Raw genomic sequence first — 17,847 nt, 5'->3', positions numbered from 1 at the left:
GGTCAACTAGAGCGCCTGACATATAAAATCAAATTGCAGTGTTTTTACCTATAGATACATATTTACATCACGAGTGCTACCACACAACGCGTATGAGTACTACATATAGCTGCATAAACAGTACCAGCATACCCTCTGTACTAGATAGTATCCAAAGCGACAGTGCACCTACTTCAACAGATACTTAACCACACAGGAAGCACTACAAGACTAAAGCTACATAGGCAAAAAGAAGTTAATGACGCTGCCAGTGTCATTACCTACATGGCTACCATTACAAGGTCCCACACAGCTAGTGGGTAGCAGGTCTTGAAACAGTATCTTGTCCAGATCTCAACCAAACTCTTCGACAAACTTCCTCCGTCTTCGTCGTGCTCGTCACTAGCCCCACTGGAACTTTAACGTGTCCAAAAGCAACACACGTAAGTTATAATTTGGCTCAGAATGAGTATAAGCCATTGAACTTCATGTGGACATCGAAAATATTGTTGCTGACTTAACAGATGCAGACTCGTGCACGGGACACCCTCGTCTGCCTTTAGTTGCTCCTTTCCTCTAGGAAGCCGTCAAGAAACCCCACTATGCCGGACGAAAAGGCGTTTGATCCTCGTTTGACCGCTCGTCGTCGGGAAGCGGTTGTGTACACCCTCTCAGGTATACTAGGGAAAGAAGAGTCTTCCATACAAGCCCTGATCAAACAAAATATGTTTCAAGTATGCAAGAATGCATTCGACAGCAACACGTTGGTCCTATCAGAGGATACCATTGGGTATAGGGCGGAGGAAGCCACCTGGACGCAGTTAATGCTCCAGGCTGGGAAGTCTATTGAAGAGTTTCCCTTCATTCAGCGAAAGCCTCCAAGTGACTTGGCGGAGGGTATAACGAGCAAAAATGTTCTTGCGTTCGTTTACACACTTTTGGAGCGAAGACTGGGCGAGATGAAGAAGGAAATCAATAGACAGAAGCAACAGCTGACAGAAGAATGTAAGTTAAGCAGGACAAGCTGCGCTTGTAAGGCGAGGCTCCCGTTGCAAGCTGCTGCCGGAGTTTCTAACACAGTTATAGGCCCAGAGATGAGAGAATACCTAAAGCTCGTAGTATCTAGTAAGTATCTCCTTTCATCCCGGTCCGCGTGTTTAGCAGGTTATAACCATTTGAATATATATAGAGGAGGGCGAAGACTCTCACTTTAAGCGAGAAGAAATTTAGATCGTTAATCAAAGCAGTGATAGGAGGAATAGCCACGAGAACAGAGAAACTTGGCATGGAAGCCGCATGATACTGAGATAGCTTCGGTGTTTCTCTCCACTAGAGTACTTGAGGAAATATGGAAACAGGAAAGCGTCGCGACAGGCATGGAATGATAGCAATTAGATGTAATAGACTCCCCTCTTCCCAACCCTGGTACACAACGACCCTCAGTAAACAAGTAGATGGTCTGTGAATATTGACGAGCTCCTGGAGGCCATCGGACAGACCATATTGCCACATTGGCGTTCTTGATAAGCTTAGAGCTGGCATTGATCTAGTACGAGGCTTACGCTGCGCCTAAGACACGGAAAAGATGTTATTCAGGGCGATATATCACGGTGAGCGGCGCGATGATTAAGAGACGACATGCGCAGTTCATTTATAAATATCGTAATTAGAAAGCTTTTTCACTCGCGCTGCAATATACAACAACCCAAATTGAGACGGCTGTGGTATTACTTCACGCGCCACGATAAACCCGCCGTAGATGGGAACCGGGACCCGCGGACACCAACTCGGCCCGGACCGGGGCGCCGGCTGGCTTGGGTTGGAAATCTTCACTGTGCTTACGATGCTGCGTTGGTCAATTGCTTTTCACGCGCCCCAGGCAGCAATTGAATCGAGGGTAATTGATTGACTACAGTACTGACAGGCTATTCGTAGTTCAAAGCGGAAATACCACCCGGTACGGAACGGCGATAAGCCGGCAGACTCCATACAAGCCATACCCCCGCCACGACCACGTTCACTCAATCTGCCTCTCGCACCCGATGCGATTCAGCAATTCCTTTCGATCGCTATGCCTTGATATACTCGCACCGCTCGACCTCCCCGTGTGCTGCTGCTTAACGCCGCTCCTTCGTTTCCACGCATCGAAATCGATGACTTCCGCCCCGACCTCTTCCTCGATGCCGCCCTGCGCGTTTTCGAATCCGACCTTCTCATCCTCCTCGACTTCCTCCTCCTCTTCGTCGTCGCTCCGGACGTCTTCAGCGTTGTCGCCTCTCAAAACTTGGATAGCCACGCGGACGATCGCCGCAGACCAAGGAATCATGATAGCTTGGAGGACGAGCAGATACGACAAGAATCCGATACGGATCCCTTCGGTCATGCAGACGATGCCCCCAGGGTTACGGAAGGGCTCGAGAAGATATGATCGTCCCTCTGGAGCAGGGAATGGGCCTCGAAGATTGTCCGCTGGGCCGTCATAGCATGATGTAGGCATGTGTCGTGGCGAGTCGCGATAGACGCTCCAGCACACCATGAGATAGAATATATGTCGCGTGACCAGCCAAGTGACCATGAATATGCCAAAGATGACGTCACAGATAGTTGTAAATCCTAGACATTTGAGGCATTTCGCAAGCTATCCCCACGGTCAGCGTTTCCCGCCTCACCGCAAGGGACTAAGCCGACTTACTGGGAAAATCAATTCGATAATGTCCATCAAGACGAATATCAGGTTGGAGACCCGCGTATGATGATTAACATATGCGGAAGCTATCAGTGTAGTGGTGGCGACATGATGAGCGATCATCTGCCAATAGTCATGTCGTCGGGTCTCGAGATTGACGACGAGCAGCTGTTGTGTCCAATACGCGAGTTGTGCCAGCACATAACCCTTCGTAAGACCGTCCATCTCCCTCTGAGGCCAATCAGTCCACAGCTCCTCTAGCTTCAGAAAGTATGGTGAATTGATGTATATATACTGTAAAACAAGTGTCAGCAAGGTAAACAGGGTCGGCCAACTGAGAATTCTCACCATTCCCAAGGTCCAGAAGATAGCATTATACATAAACATCCAACCCTGCTCGGCAAACCGCGTGATGCGCTTCTTGTTCGTCAGACCCCAGTACCTGGCAAATGGCGCGAGCACATATTGCATTGAGCTGGCGCGGATGCCGCAGAATAGCACCACGCAAAAGCCGACAAAATACAGATCATCGTGCGATGTAGCATACTTCCCCGTAGCAGGGTTGTAGCCCGATAAAGTGAAGAATTTATATGTAAATGATCGCTCGTTGGGCAAAAACGTGTGAATAAGGAAGAGCGTCAAAATGAGATTGAACGAGACGCCTTTCAATGAGTTTATGGTCAGCAGTGGGTTTCTAAGGGGAGAGAGGGGAAGTCTAAGCTCATACCAATCTGGTGCTCAAACAGCCATTGGGTGGGACTTTGCAGTAATCCCCATCGCGTCGTCGTCGTCGTTGTCGTCTTCGTCTTACCGTGGCCAGCCATGGCTTCTACCTTGAAGAATCCTCTTCTTTTACGTGGTTCTTCTCACAATGAGAAGATTTATATGTTGTGTGAGATGTAGATAGACGAAGGTGGCAGGGGCCCCGTTTCTATCCCCATGATCGGCGTTTCATTTCATCCGTGGCTAGACTGTGGCTACCCAACATATCACTATGTGGCTTTTTCTGCTTGGCGATCCCCGAAGGGCGGTGAGGAAAAGCAAGTGAGGACATGTTACGACAACGATTCGCAATCAAGCCATACTAACGAGAATGATTCGCTAACCTAGCTGTAATATACCCCTAGGGTAGATCTTCTGATTCTAGAACTCCCTCAACAGGTGAATGCCTACTGTACAGGGACAAAGCTAAACTGGTAGCGGCACAACTAATACATCTGGAGATTCGCTCTATCACTTGAGATGGTACGCTAAGATCAGAATTCTAGAATATGGGCCAGCTACAATGACTTGGTCTTTTTCTCATTCGCCTGCGAAAGGGGTATGAGGTTAATGAAACTCGAAGATGGGGATATGAAGTTAATTCCGCATGGGAACAACTTTAACTCAAACATGTGTTCAGAGATCTACACTTTTCGACAATGAGGTTCGTGTCATTTATAATGCGATGAAGTCGATTCGCAGATTCTGTGGTGTCATCTTTGTCGACAGGTCCCTGAAGAAAGCCCCTATCGGGACCCCTTCTAGTGGTCCAAATACCTGAAACTACGCTAGCTAGAGCGCTAAGCCCCAGGCTAATGCACCCCCTTTACTAGGCGCCTAAGGTAACTTAAGAGCACCTGGGCACTATTTAATTCCCTACGGGATCACTGCCAATAGGGGTATTGGCGAACCTACAGACAGGTGTGGCGCCGAAACCTATCGGATCATCGACATGAACACTTCAGGTTCCTCTACATTTCTCATTTTGACGTCTCTCAGCCTATTGGAGGTCGTAATAATGATCAACAAACAGCTACACATCTCACGTCTACGGGTCAGAAGCTTTGGCGGGCGCCGTAGAGGTCCATATTCAATCGATGTACCAAATGAACTCCCAGTATATACGCGATCGCCCTGCTTTGGCCGATAACGTGAGATGTGAATACCTTCATCTGAATTGTTGTTTACACACAATACAAAGAGAGAAGCGATTATAGTAAACATCGACACGACATGAACAACAGCCTACTCCAAGTCGACCGTTTATACGTGATTGACACGCGAGAATTTCATTAGACGCCTCAATTATTCGCATTGGCGGGGTAAGTGATAGACCCCCAATCCTACGCTGTCTGCGGCATCGATGGTGGTAGGTATCATCTCTCGCAGACAGGCTAAAGGGAAAGGCCGTACTGAGGGTTTAACGATCCGATCTCATAATCGACGTCAACATGCACCCTCTATCGTTCTCATTAACTTCACTAAAGCTCCCGTCATTGAAAAAATGGGAACAGAATCAAAGGTCTTCACGTGGTTAGTCACAGGCGCATCAACAGGTATAGGCCAATGCATCAGCATCGCAGCTCTCGACGCAGGACACAAAGTCGTCGGGGCCACGCGCGACGTAGCTAGAGCCGGAACGACCAATCCCGACTTTGCTGCGAAGGGCGGCATTTGGATACAGTTGGATCCCGCCCATCCAGACTCATCCCGCCATTTCGCGCAAGCACAGGAGGAATACGATTTCGACGTTCTTGTGAATAATGCAGGTTATGCATTTATTGGCGGAATAGAAGATACGAGGTCAGTAGCTCACTATTGGTGCAAAAATTATGCTCTCCGATGAGACTGATGGATTGCTATAGTGAAGAGGAGGTTATAGACCAATTGAATGTGAATTTCTTGGGGCCTCTTCGCGCCGTTCGAGCTGTTTTGCCGTCAAGTGAGCATTCCCAGACCTCTATTCTCCTTTTTGATGAGGCTTTCTCTCCAATGCTCCTGAGGTCCCCAACCCCATTGGACTAAAGCGTATCTCATCATAAGTCTTGTCTGACACTGAAACACTTATAGTGCGCGCAAAGAGTCATGGTCATATCGTCTTAATAAGCAGCGGGATTGTGTATGCCGAGTACCCCACTATCGTGTTAAGCCATGCTAACCGTGCGGATTATGAGAGCAGTTATATGAATATGCCTGGGCGGGGAATATATAAGGCAAGCAAGTCCGCCATCGAAGCTATACATGATGTGCTCAAGGCAGAGGTATCATCATTTGGTATCAAAGTGCTGATCGTCGAGCCTGGTGCCTTCCGAACATCTTGGACCACGAATTTGAAGATCCCCGTTGCACTTGAAGATACCAATGGTTTCAGCGAGGGATACAAGGGCACTATCGTCGAGCAATGGGTTGGAACGGTCCCAGCTTTCAAAGCAGCTCCTTTACCAGACCGGATTAAAGGGGATCCGAAAAAGGCTGCGAGGGAAATCGTGAAAGCTGTTATCGAAGGCTATGATCATACCCGCATGATGCTGGGGCCTGATTGTGCCGAATCGGCTGATCGAAGACTGGGAGAATTACGCCACGACCTGGAAGCTACTAGGTTGATTGCTAGATCTACAGATGTGGATGTACCAGGATCGAGTGATAATGGTCACACTCATAACGCAGGGCCATAGGACGGAAAATACTTTGGTACGCAGGTACTTCAGTACAAAACCCCGAGGTACCTGCCTTGATGCTTTCCTCCACGAGGTGCTGTGTTTGGTCTAGATTTTAAAGGAATTGGGGGATATGTCGAAGGCAACAGTTGAACAAGGTACTTTGTGCTATCCTTCAAAGTGAATACGAGTTAGTAAATAGACCGGAAGTGTATACCAAATATACAGAACTTACTCATTAACCATCTATATTTCAATCGCGATCCTCCCAATACCCCTACTAACACAACTCAGCATAGCCTCCTTCTTATCTTCCGCTGTCAGTGCCGTCCCTCTATGTTCAACATTTCCGTTCTTGACGGTAACTCGGCATGTGCCACAATTGCCGACTTCACAACTGCTAGGCACATCGTCAAAGCTCTTTCTCAGTACCTCTAAAAGCGTCTCTTCGCCAGCAACCTTGAGGACCTGACCTCCACGGTTGACAACCTCAGCTTCGAAAGGATCGCCAGTGGCATCAACAGAGAAAGCTTCGAAGTGAATATCATCCTCCCCAAGATCACACTTCTTCGCCTGTTCGACAGCTTCGTCAAGCATCCGTTGTGGCCCACACACATAGACATGTGAATTCCACGTAACTAAAGCATGTAGTATTAGTTGTTGTCGTTCTTATGAGCGTGAACAAGCGCGTTGGTAATGCGAATACTCCAGGAGTGACTTACGGTTTCGTAGTATCTCCCCGATATTCATGCGTTGACCTTTGCTTCGATCATACAGCTTGACAGATTCCTTTAACCCTTCCACCCGCCCTCGAAAAGGCATATCATCTGCGGTACGCAAAGCGTAATGCAGCGTCGTCTCCCAATTGATCTGACGATAGGCCTCCATCATACTCAGAAAAGCCGTTATACCAATCCCACCAACGATGAACACATGATTACTAGCTGCGCTTGCAGGTTTAAGATCAGATGTGATACGACCAACCTCAATCATATCGCCCTCCTTTACATTCTTGTGTAGGTACGACGAGCCACCGCGGCTCGCTTCCTCGAGCGCAATACCAAGTTCGAAGCGGTTGTCAGTCCCCGAGACAATGGAGTAAGAGCGTAATAGTCCGTTGGGTAACCGAAGACGTACGTGTGGCCCAAGCTTGACGTCACTGTCTTTGATATCAGGATCAGGTGTTACAGCTTCAAGCATGAAGGATGTTATCCTGGAGGTCTGCGCCTTCTTCTCAACGACTTTATAATCGCGCCACTTTTCTGCTTTATCATCTTGGTTTGCCGCACGTTTCTGCTGGGCCTTGAATTTCGCTACGCGCTTTAGGAACGCCTTTCTGCATTCGTCGCCCATGTCAGGAATTTCGGAGAGCTCTTCGTTCATCTCAGTGTTGTCGGTCGTGCGATGCAAGTATTCCTGGACACGTTCAACAGTCCACATTGGCCATTTTCTTTCGACAAGTCGAATTTCGTCTCCAGCTTGTACTGTACCCTCGCGAAGTACTCGATAATACCAACCCGTGCGGCTTTTCTTATATGTGTTCGGCGCAAAATTCTTCAGCTTGAATCGATGATTGAGCTTGAAGCATGGCTGTCGCGGTAAACTAATCTGCAAGAGTACCCCGTCATTTCCGACTGAGAAAACATCCCCTATGCAGATGTTGCGCTCATTCATGAACTCAGTCACGAAATTTTCTCCAAAACCACCTGGTTTGAACCGTGCCTCGGCATCGGGGAATTCCTGCTTCCACTGTGTATAATGTGACGAGCAATCTATTATTCGTCAAATTGATGCGGATACTAGATTGTGTCCCATTCGTCAATGGAAACTCTTCATATGAGAACTTACATCCGTGGATGGCTTTATCTTTGCCGCCATGAAATGTAGGATCATGCTCGTCATCGACGAGTCCAAGGTAGGTGACATGAATCTTCCCCGACCGTAATTCCTTATCAATTCCACTTTGGATTGTGAGGCCAGGCATAGTCTTCATTTTACTAGTTCGGATCTCCAAAATGGTGTCCTTCTCGAAGGGAGCGAACAAATCCATATCAGCTGCAGGCGACATATTTTCGACGTCCGCCCACTATGCAGCAGGAACTGTTAGGATGAATATGTTTTTAAGGAAATTTTGCGTTCAAGGTGAAGCGCATTGCCAAGATGATGAAAGAGAAGAAAGTAATGGTCGATGAGTCTTAACTCTCCAATTATTTTTGACATGCCTATTTGGCACTAATTAGCCCGATGGATCCGGATATCGGTAATTTCTCGTAATCATCACACCAATTATCTTCCGCCACTTGCATCAGATCGGATGAGCACTCGACGATGACAGTAGAATATTTCCAGACACAAGACGGCTATAAGCTTTTCTTTATTCGGTGGAATTAATCCTCAATCTCTTCGATCGGGTCCTCATCAAAATCAGGTAAGCACCGAATATTGGTCCTACCGTCTGTAGTCATTTTCTTCCTCCTTTTCCTTCTCCCCCCTCTCTCATCTCTCGACATACCTGCATTGAAAGGTCGAACCGCTGGGGTTCGTTCAATGTCCGCATATTTTCCTACAAAGGATTTTGGCAAGACGAATGACGCAGATTTAGCTGACAGCCCGACAGAAGACCCAACCGTCGCGATCGTGCTTAATGCCGCCTCTGAGCATGTCATCCTTCTCATATGTAAGTGACTCTCGGAAGATGTCTCGTTGTAATCATCCTGGCGATCTCCAGGAGATAGCTCTGTCCCACACGTCGCAGCAGTTTCTGTATACATATCCGCGCTGTCAGAGGTGTCAGAGGGTCGTAATTCCACAGCTGCTTGATGCGCGGCCTCCTTAAACGCATTATTTAATAACTCTTCACTATCCTCACCTTCCCCATACGCAAATTTACGCCACGTCTCGTTTAGATCATCTGTGCTCTCCCGTTTCTTTGCAGGCTTGCACTGTCTTTTGGACGGCAGTGAATTATATTTCCCTGGAAGATATTCCCCAGCTGGATGGATATCATGGCTTCCCTTAGGACTTCTGTTGCTAACATGTATTGGGGATGACTCAGGCGAGGGCTCGGGCGAGGGTACAGCTCCGCTGTACCTGAGTGCCGCATCTGGCTCACTAGAGAGACAAAAGCTAGGTAACCGGAACTGAAGATGAGATGGTAGGGTGATGATACTGCTCTCCGAGTCTTGAGCATGAATCTCCGATGTAGCTATAGCCGTCACAGCGCTATCGGACAGTAGGTCTGAATTTTTTTCATATGAAACCCAATTTTTCCATCTCCTATTCTCCGATGCTTGTGATGGTGGTACGGGTCGAACTGGTCGCTCAATTTCGACTTGTATACTTTCTCCATCTTCCGAACTGGGCGAGAGCCATTGCTGAGTCTTGGAATGGAAGTAACGACGAGGTACCGGCTCAATGATAGCTGGGGATGAGTAGATCACGTTGACAGGAGGTTGGTCTCTGCTAAAACAGCAGGATAATATCAAAGAACGGTTGACTGAACTAGCACTCCTATCCCCATACTCTGCGCGCCCAGAACTCTGTATGGTGCTTGCCGCTATCGATCGGTAGGGAGCCTCATGGGCTGATGAGTCTGGCTCCAGAATGTACCACTTGGCGCTTGGTTGCGAGCAAGTCTCTATACTTGGTTGTATCTCCTGGCTGCCAATTTGAATTCTCATGGATGATCTCTTGAGGTGACGGGACTGCTCTTGATTATACCGCTCATGTTCATACGAGAGAGTGAGCTTTTGCGACTCATTCAACGCATTGTCTCGAGGGCTGGCAATTTTGGACCATCTCCTTGTCGCATAGATCTGGCCAGGGAAAGAAATATTCAATGGTTCCTGTAACTTCAACCCAGCCCAATCCGACTTCTCGAGCAATCTTTTCCGCCGATTGAAGCTAGTAAGTACCTCTTCAGGATGAACATCAAGTATATCTGTCGGGTGTTCTTGCCGAGACGCTCGAATGCTAGGTGGTAATGGAGGTGTAGAAAGCCTTTCATCGTAGCTCCAAGGCTTGGGGGTTCGGTGTGTTGATTCCGACGTTAAATCCGGGTTCGGTTTGGACGGGAGAAAAGATATTGAAGGAGGCCCTCTTTGGGGTCGCGTGTTGAGTAGACCACTCCGAGCCCTCGCAAAGTGCTGTTTCTGTCGTGCAATCAATGCGTTGCGCTGCTTACCTCGAGAATGGCGAGCAAGGCTGCCTTCAGTCCAATTCATACTTGCTCACAAGCATAAAGATGCTTTTCAAAGAATGCAAAGCGATAATAATATCTCCGGAGTATTGATGTATGTTTTGTGTCTAGAGATTCTGATCGTAGAGACAATGGTCAAGTCTTGACTGTTCGGGAAGTTTCATGTGCGTCCCTCGCCACCCAGGCATCATCGCTCTTGAGAGTTCCTTCCCGTCCGCCGAGACTGGGCCTTCTTTCCTTCTTTCCTTCTTTCCTCCAACATTTCCACATAGATACGTTTTATCACCAGAGAGGTACGTGCCGTAAGGCTGCCAAATCACTATCCTAGGGTTTCTAGGCCCCGTGACTACCTACCATATAGTAGGTAGGCATATAGCATCCTCACTCCGACACTTAAGGTACTCTTCAAGACCACCTCTCGTTTTGCTCCTGCTTTATGTACTGCAAGGATCGCATAGTTGTGACCTGGTACAGAGTTTCACCTCATCTCGGACTCGGGATATGATCACTCAAACCAGATTCCAGTAACCCCTGATGCAATCGCCAGTGTTCAGGCGAACTCTGAATTCGTAAGGCCAAATCCATATTTGAATAGAATAGTGCATGGTGGATAGGTAGTGATTTTATCGGTAGAACTCTTCAGAGATCGTGCAGGTCCGATTCAATATGTTACTACAACAACCAACGCCCACAAGTCCATGGATGTTGCGTTGATGAGTAATCGTCCTGTTATTCAATCCAGGGTGTCTTTAGTCCTCCTATTCTCTGATTTTCGAGTAAGCTATTTTACAACCACGTTGGGTAGTATTAGTATAGATACCGCAGCATACTGTATGCCATTACCACCTCCCGGCTGAGGCAGCTGAGAAAGGGGTAAGCATGCATCATGTTACATCGCAGTGAATCATTTCCACACAAAAGAATGCTTGTTAGGTAGTGTTGCTTTCCAGCAGCCGACCAGCAGATCTTATGTACTACTGCAGCTGTACCATCGTTTGCGTTCCATTGCCTGCCTGTCTGTCTGTTTGCCTGCCGAATATGGAGGCTTGCTTGTGCAGCAACGAGAAGCCAATGGTTCTTTCGGACGGAAGCGGTGAACATGTCAGTTATAAGACCATACTACCACACCGAAAACGCACCGCCTTTACATTGTATGAGGGATTATTGACTTCGTAACGGGTACGAAATTGCATTTTGTTCCGTTAGCCGAAGCAACAGTTCACAGGAAGCTTGTTTGCTCAAGTGGCTCTTCTAGCGCAAAGTCAAGCTTGGCATTACTCTATCTTCTATGTTCTGGTATGGATGGTTCTAAGTACGCCCCTTGCAGCTGAACGACTCACCACCAATGGGAACCTCGCGATAACAGAATGCTACCAGCAAATAGACAAATTTGATAGGATCACGAATCGTCCCATACTCCCTGTTCACCCCGCGATCTGGATGAAAATATTCAGACTAACTACATACCTAGTTAAACTAGGAGGGGTTGTCGCGTGCGCGCTGTGTATGTATGTGTGTGTGTGTGTGTGGGCTGACAGGACGGGCAGATTATCAGCTTCGAGTACACCATTTATTCCTTCCATTTTTACCAGGGGTTTACATTTTACGGCATACTGTAGTCTAACCATTTGTCAAGTTCCCGTCAAGCGAAACAAGTGACCCCAGCTAAGTTGGGGGCGAGCATCGTGGGGTTGAAAGAACAACCTATCATTATATCCGTCTGACAGCTAGAGGAACGACATGATGGAAGGTACCTGTGAGATCCAAAAAGATATGGATGTTGGGATGGTACATTCTTGTGTCTTGGTACATTCCAAACATAAAGGGGTGGTTGAATGGATATGTATTGCGTACAGTGTCGCCCGTACAAGGTGTATAAATATAAATGAAATGCATTAGGAGTTTGGGTATATAAAATCGAGAGGCTCTTCATAGTATTGCTGACCCGACTTGCGCCTCTTGGTTCGGAGTCCGGGTAACCCCATGCAGGCCGGCTCAGCGATCACAATAACCGGTCCACTGTAGCCAATGTTGACCTAAGCCTCAATACTACTCATTTGATGCGTGCGTTAAATACTCAAAAAAAAAAAAAAAAAAAAAAAAAAAGGAGAAGGGCGAAAGGAGGGGGGCGTTAAGGGGGAAGGGAGGTGGTAGTTCTGCAGGTACTTTGGATGTTCCATTCGCCAGAGCCTGGAATTGTCTAATGCATTGACTACGGATGTCTCAGTTCTGACTCGAAGGCTCGCCGAAAAACGGAGCCTGACCCCACGTTAGGTTGATGGTCCCGGTGAAAGAGTTAGTGATGGTGCCCAAGTTCATATCAACCTGGAAAATCGACTTCATTCTTGCTGGGGACATTCCCTTGGCAAGGATTATCTATTCCGGCAGTCTTGCAAGGAAAGCCGTGAGTCGCGAATCGGCATTGAATAACTGACTAGACTAGATAACTAAAATAAATCAGTAGGAGAATGAATATAGGTTCTATGTATGAGTTGAGACACAGAAAACACGTAATGCGCATGTCCACACAGTTGATCAGCCAATTGCTGTTGTAATCGATCTAAGTCAAGGCGTCAAGACGTCAACGCCGAACAACTGGTTGGTGCCACAACTCCCCAACTATTAGACGCAGTAGCACGCTTCAAGTCTGATCCGAAGAGGCATTGATCATTAAGACAGAATACATGTAAAATGATTTGTCTCAGTTAGGTTGTGGGCGGGCACGGGCTAAGAAGCCACCGAACGATCGGGATCACATAGGAGGCGGTGGCTACGAGGCGAGTCTACTTATGTCTAACGCGCGCTAGATAATTGGGGGTTCTTAAACCTAGAATGGGCTACTGCCCTTATCCTTGAAGACTATTTTGGTTTATGTAGGTAAAGTGTGCCTTTTTAATAACCTATGTAGGTAGAGGTATGGCCTCTCCAGTCCGTACTTATCAATACGGGTCCAGACAAACATGAATAAGGATTGTAGTATTGTCACATCTCAACATCTCAACATCTCACATTCCACTTCAAGTGGACCTAGCCGACATATATAGTACATGCATTTGTTTGTTGGATTAGACATACCGGCATCTCACCGTACTATGTAGTGTAGACTGGGCCATATACCGTCCGCACCGCCCGCATTACCTGTACCTGCGATACCGCTCCGTGTCATTGTTTCCTACCTGGAATCTGAAGACAAGGGTCCTACCGGGGTGGTCTTGTTCATTTGTAGTCGCAGGCAAGCATGACGTGACTCTGGGGGCGAGAGCCGATTGAAGCCGGGCAGGTTTGTCTACTGCTATCTTGTATTTCATCATTGTATTGGAAAGGTTGGAAAGATCACACAGGGGAAAGTGACGACATTCTGATAGTAATAATGGTAGTGGTACAATACATATGTACCTACCGTAGGTTTAGATGGTCACGGATGTGCTCTAAACTTGGTCAGCTTGCAGAGGTTTTGACTTGATGCGGTACATGACTTCGAGATACTGCACCACTCGACTACCTAAAAAAGTACTGAGCCGTGGTACAACGACCACCCCACATGAATGCATCCCACCCATCCACCCACACGCACTCATCTATCCCATCCATTCATCCATCCATCAATCGTTACCGCGTAGGCGTGCCAAGGTGTGACTTCGGTGGAACTGCGGCCCCCCAACTTTGTGGTGAGGGCGGGCAAAGCAGGAGGCGGCGGCAGCAGCAGCAGCGAGCTTGTCGAGAACTGGAACCAGGCGTCATACCTAACGCTCCTACGAAGTACTCCTATGCTACACCACGTACCGGGATATCACGATATCTAGGTACATACATACACAACGCTACGCATACATGTATCTCGAAGCACACCTAGGTACTTGATACCTATATAATACTCGTAACAAAATACAGGTATCTCTAGATCACTGTAGCAGGCAGTGCCGACGGTAAATGATGCGGTATATACGAGATTCATCGAAGGCTATTTTCTCTATTTCTAGAACAAAGAGGCATCGCGTGCGCCGAGAGTCTAGACTAGCTCACAGCTAGGCTACGCAGGCTCCCCCCTAACACCCCTAATACGACGCTAGGGGGCAGTGAGCAGTGATAGTACCTGGCCGCTGTGATCGTCCTTATCTCTGCCTCCCATTGGCCCAATCAGACACAATCCAATTCACTTACTTACAAAGTACAGACATCATTCACAAAGCCGCCCTCTCGGCCCTCTGCCCTCTCACGCCCCTCCCGACAACGGTCAGCCCATGTTAAAAGGCCTCAGCTCCCCGCGCTGTTCCCCAGCCTGCTCCCGCCCTCTCGCTCCCTCTCAACCTTGGAATTCATCCAGCAACAGCATCACTTGCGATACTTTGCTTCTCTTTGCGTGTCTCGCGTCCTCTCAATAATACCCCCAGTCTTGATTTCAACCCATCCTTCACAAACACAACCGCAAAAATGGTACGTCTTCCTGCGCCTGCCACCCCACTAGCCGCTCATCGCCAGCCAATTACCCCTCTTCTTACGAGACGATTTGCTAACAGAATCCTTTGCCAACCAGGCCGAAAGTCAATTTGTATCGTATACTGAGAATGTGAGCAACCACCCTACCGAACCCTTTACGCCATGCCATGGCCCGTGACATTGGCCTCCGTTTGCTACGCGAATATTTGGGAACCGGGTGCTGACTCTACTGCCAATGTAGCTTCTCAAGTACATGAAGCTCGACCAGAAAGGCAGTGCTATGGCCGAGTACATCTGGATCGACGCCGTTGGACACGTACGATCTAAGAGCAAAGTACGTTTTGAAATTTTTCTCTCGTTATCTCTGCCGAATCACCGACGTTTCTGTTACTCGATCGCTTTGTGTCAAACCTTGGCCCATTTCTCCGGTATCTCGTCGCCCTATTCTAGAACGACCCGGTGCCTTACCAAAGCTGGTTCCTGCACCCCTCTAGGCTGAGCCAGTCAACCCCACACCTCAGCAGCCGGCATCATGCGGAATGATGGGACCCTTGCAATTCGTAGTGGCAACTGTCGAAAATGGAAAATTGGTCGGGATACATTGGTCCGATCTCGCCCTTCTCGACGTATTCACCCGTTTGCAACTCGACGCAGACAAACCTGTCGCGCGCCCACACTGCGCCCTGCGTCACTGTCCCACCGTCTCAAGGTCCTGAGCTCTGCAGCATCCTGCAGGCCAACTTGAAACAGCCCGAAAACTGGCGTCATTCCTTGGTCCGCCTGGTCATCATTAGCACATAGATTTCGCCAAGTGGTGCCCTTGGACCATCGGACTGTATTCTAGTTATCAATCGGTTGCTTGGTCAATAGATTGCCTCCCACTAACATAACATCTTCCATAGACCATCACCAAGATTCCCGAGAGTGGAGAGTTCAAGCCGGAAGATCTCCCCGTGTGGAACTTCGACGGTTCTTCCACTGACCAGGCTCCCGGCGACAACTCCGATGTCTACCTCAGACCCGTTGCCGTCTTCCCTGACCCCATGCGCGGTGTTCCCAACATCCTCGTACTCTGTGAATGCTGGAATGCCGATGGTACTCCTAACAAGTACAACCACCGCTATGAGTGCGCCAAGTTAATGGAGGCCCACGCCGAGCACAAGCCTTGGTTCGGCCTTGAGCAAGAATACACACTCTTCGACATGGAGGACAGGCCCTACGGCTGGCCTAAGAACGGTTACCCTGCTCCCCAGGGTCCCTACTACTGTGGTGTTGGTGCTGGCCGTGTCATGTGCAGAGATATTGTCGATGCTCACTACAAGGCTTGCTTATACTCTGGCGTCAAGATCTCCGGTACCAATGCCGAGGTTATGCCCGCCCAATGGGAATTCCAGGTCGGCCCTTGCGAGGGTATTGAGATGGGTGACCACTTGTGGATTGCCCGTTTCCTTCTCCACCGTGTTGCCGAGGAATTCGGTGCCAAGATCTCAGTCCAGCCTAAGCCGATTCCAGGCGACTGGAACGGTGCTGGTCTCCACACCAACTTCTCTACCAAGGAGATGCGCACTGAGGGTGGCATGGTACGTTTCAATCTACGGACTAGGTAATGGATTGGGCGATTTAGGACATATACTAACGTTTGCATAGAAACACATTGAGGCCGCCATCAAGAAGCTTGAGGGTCGTCACCAAGAACATATTGCTGTTTATGGTGAGGGCAACGAGCTTCGTCTAACCGGCCGACACGAGACCGGTGCCATCGACCAATTCAGCTTCGGTGTCGCCAACCGTGGTGCCTCTATTCGTATCCCCAGAGAATGTGCCGCCAAGGGCTACGGCTACTTTGAGGACCGACGACCTGCCTCTAATGCCGATCCTTACCAGATCACTGGTATCATGATGTAAGTTTCAGTCATTCTCGAAACCCTTCCTTCGAAACAGCTATTGATATTTGTCTTGCAGGGAGACATGCTTCGGCCCCGCGAAGGAGTAAATGGTTTATACCCAATAGTAAAAAACTTGCTTAACTCTGTAATCCTTTTTGTTGCATAAATATTAGCCGGTGTGCTATGAATGACTATGATTATATGGATACCCAGACTAATGCTGTTGGAATCTTTTGAATGAAAGTGAATTGCACTGTCCCCGACATGAGCCAGAAGATGCCAACCATGGGTGAATCCTTGCAAAAACGTCGAGCGACGACCATACCTAGAAACAAGCGTTGCAGAGAACGCTCCAGTACTATTATAACCAAAATCCCCCGTTCCAGTTAGTTTATAAGCATCAAAATGACGTAGTCTCTTCCCTCATTGGGGATCTGATAGGTAGAAGGCAACAAAAGTCCCAACCACATGTCAGCATATCACCCCAGATTACGATGATGTGGGGGATGTCTTTAAACCCCTCGGCCACCAACCCCAGGTTCTCGTAGGTGCCTGGTAAGCTAGAGGCCTACACGTCTTACTGTACAGTAATGGAATGAATGAAATGAAGCATGGCCTATTGACACCTAAGATTGTGGACGATACAGAGTTTGCGAAAGGATTGAGGCACTTCGTATTACACGTATTTGGCAGCCTGACTACTCATCCAAGGTCACTCTGTCTCTAAGTCTCCAAGTCTCTAGGCAGACGGATTTTGTAGCCAAGAAATCAAGAACTCGTGTATCGGATGACAAGCTTCTTTTGAGATCTGACAGGTCTGTAAAAAACTACTCTAGGCAGGTGGTCCGAGGAAATCACATTATATATAAGTGCATAGACGTAAGGACTTTTCATGTGTAACGTGTATTTGTGTTTGTAGCAGGACTCACTAGGTGTACGAAACGGGTTTCATCCATCCACACACACGATCAGCGACAGCATCCTACAGGACATTTCAGAAGCTATCGCAGGGGGCTGGTAGGCTGACAGAAGAGTAGTAAACAACTTTGTCAGATCTTGGTAATTAAATCCTGATTGATACCTACATAGTATTTCCAAAACAGGCCGCAGCTGTCTACATAGATTGACATCTTCATTTCCCAGTCAGTCAGTGTAGGTAAAAGGGCTTGTGCCTTCTACCTGATGCCATGTGCACATTGTCCCAAGATATGCATCGAGGTGCTAAAAATATACTGGCTTGGG

General features: G+C 48.1%; 5 protein-coding genes across 5 annotated transcripts; 2 read left to right on the top strand and 3 right to left on the bottom strand.

Moving 5' to 3' along the window:
• Positions 1-1,855: 1,855 nt before the first annotated feature.
• F5B22DRAFT_594688 (longevity-assurance protein) lies at positions 1,856-3,593 on the bottom strand. Its single transcript, XM_047974060.1, has 4 exons — positions 3,393-3,593; positions 3,014-3,327; positions 2,672-2,959; positions 1,856-2,617 (listed from the first exon to the last, which is right to left on the bottom strand). Exons 1-4 carry the CDS (start codon positions 3,487-3,489, stop codon positions 1,997-1,999), a joined length of 1,320 nt encoding a protein of 439 aa, XP_047833930.1. The 5' UTR covers positions 3,490-3,593; the 3' UTR covers positions 1,856-1,996.
• Positions 3,594-4,931: 1,338 nt separating this feature from the next.
• On the top strand, positions 4,932-6,102 carry F5B22DRAFT_634295 (uncharacterized protein; the record flags this gene model as incomplete). The annotated part of the gene is made up of 4 exons (XM_047976961.1): positions 4,932-5,230; positions 5,293-5,369; positions 5,498-5,546; positions 5,607-6,102. 4 exons carry the CDS (start codon positions 4,932-4,934, stop codon positions 6,100-6,102), a joined length of 921 nt encoding a protein of 306 aa, XP_047833929.1.
• A 228-nt stretch (positions 6,103-6,330) lies between these two features.
• F5B22DRAFT_634294 (PK beta-barrel-protein domain-containing protein-like protein) lies at positions 6,331-8,152 on the bottom strand (the record flags this gene model as incomplete). Its single annotated transcript, XM_047976960.1, has 3 exons — positions 6,331-6,722; positions 6,807-7,856; positions 7,933-8,152. The coding sequence occupies 3 exons, from the start codon at positions 8,150-8,152 to the stop codon at positions 6,331-6,333; spliced, it is 1,662 nt and encodes a 553-aa protein (XP_047833928.1).
• Positions 8,153-8,311: 159 nt separating this feature from the next.
• F5B22DRAFT_510037 (uncharacterized protein) lies at positions 8,312-10,751 on the bottom strand. The gene has a single exon (XM_047972523.1). It carries the CDS (start codon positions 10,305-10,307, stop codon positions 8,472-8,474), a length of 1,836 nt encoding a protein of 611 aa, XP_047833927.1. The 5' UTR covers positions 10,308-10,751; the 3' UTR covers positions 8,312-8,471.
• A 4,547-nt stretch (positions 10,752-15,298) lies between these two features.
• F5B22DRAFT_643490 (glutamine synthetase) lies at positions 15,299-16,712 on the top strand (the record flags this gene model as incomplete). The annotated part of the gene is made up of 4 exons (XM_047978280.1): positions 15,299-15,493; positions 15,622-16,299; positions 16,367-16,620; positions 16,682-16,712. The coding sequence occupies 4 exons, from the start codon at positions 15,299-15,301 to the stop codon at positions 16,710-16,712; spliced, it is 1,158 nt and encodes a 385-aa protein (XP_047833926.1).
• Positions 16,713-17,847: the final 1,135 nt, after the last annotated feature.

The sequence above is a fragment of the Xylaria bambusicola genome, assembly GCF_022495145.1.
Source record: "Xylaria bambusicola strain CBS 139988 unplaced genomic scaffold F5B22scaffold_7, whole genome shotgun sequence".
Taxonomy (NCBI): domain Eukaryota; kingdom Fungi; phylum Ascomycota; class Sordariomycetes; order Xylariales; family Xylariaceae; genus Xylaria; species Xylaria bambusicola.
The sequence above is the reverse complement of the archived record's forward strand: the minus strand, read 5'-3'. Positions and strand labels throughout refer to the sequence as shown.

Bases quoted from the DNA above. Each gene is read 5' to 3' on its own strand.
- F5B22DRAFT_594688 (XM_047974060.1), bottom strand. From the start codon at position 3,489: ATGGCTGGCCACGGTAAGACGAAGACGACAACGACGACGACGACGCGA. The intron at 3,328-3,392 runs GTATGAGCTTAG...ACTCATTGAAAG, and splicing joins GCTGTTTGAGCACCAGATTG to GCGTCTCGTTCAATCTCATT. The intron at 2,960-3,013 runs GTGAGAATTCTC...CTTGTTTTACAG, and splicing joins TCTTCTGGACCTTGGGAATG to TATATATACATCAATTCACC.
- F5B22DRAFT_510037 (XM_047972523.1), bottom strand. From the start codon at position 10,307: ATGAATTGGACTGAAGGCAGCCTTGCTCGCCATTCTCGAGGTAAGCAG.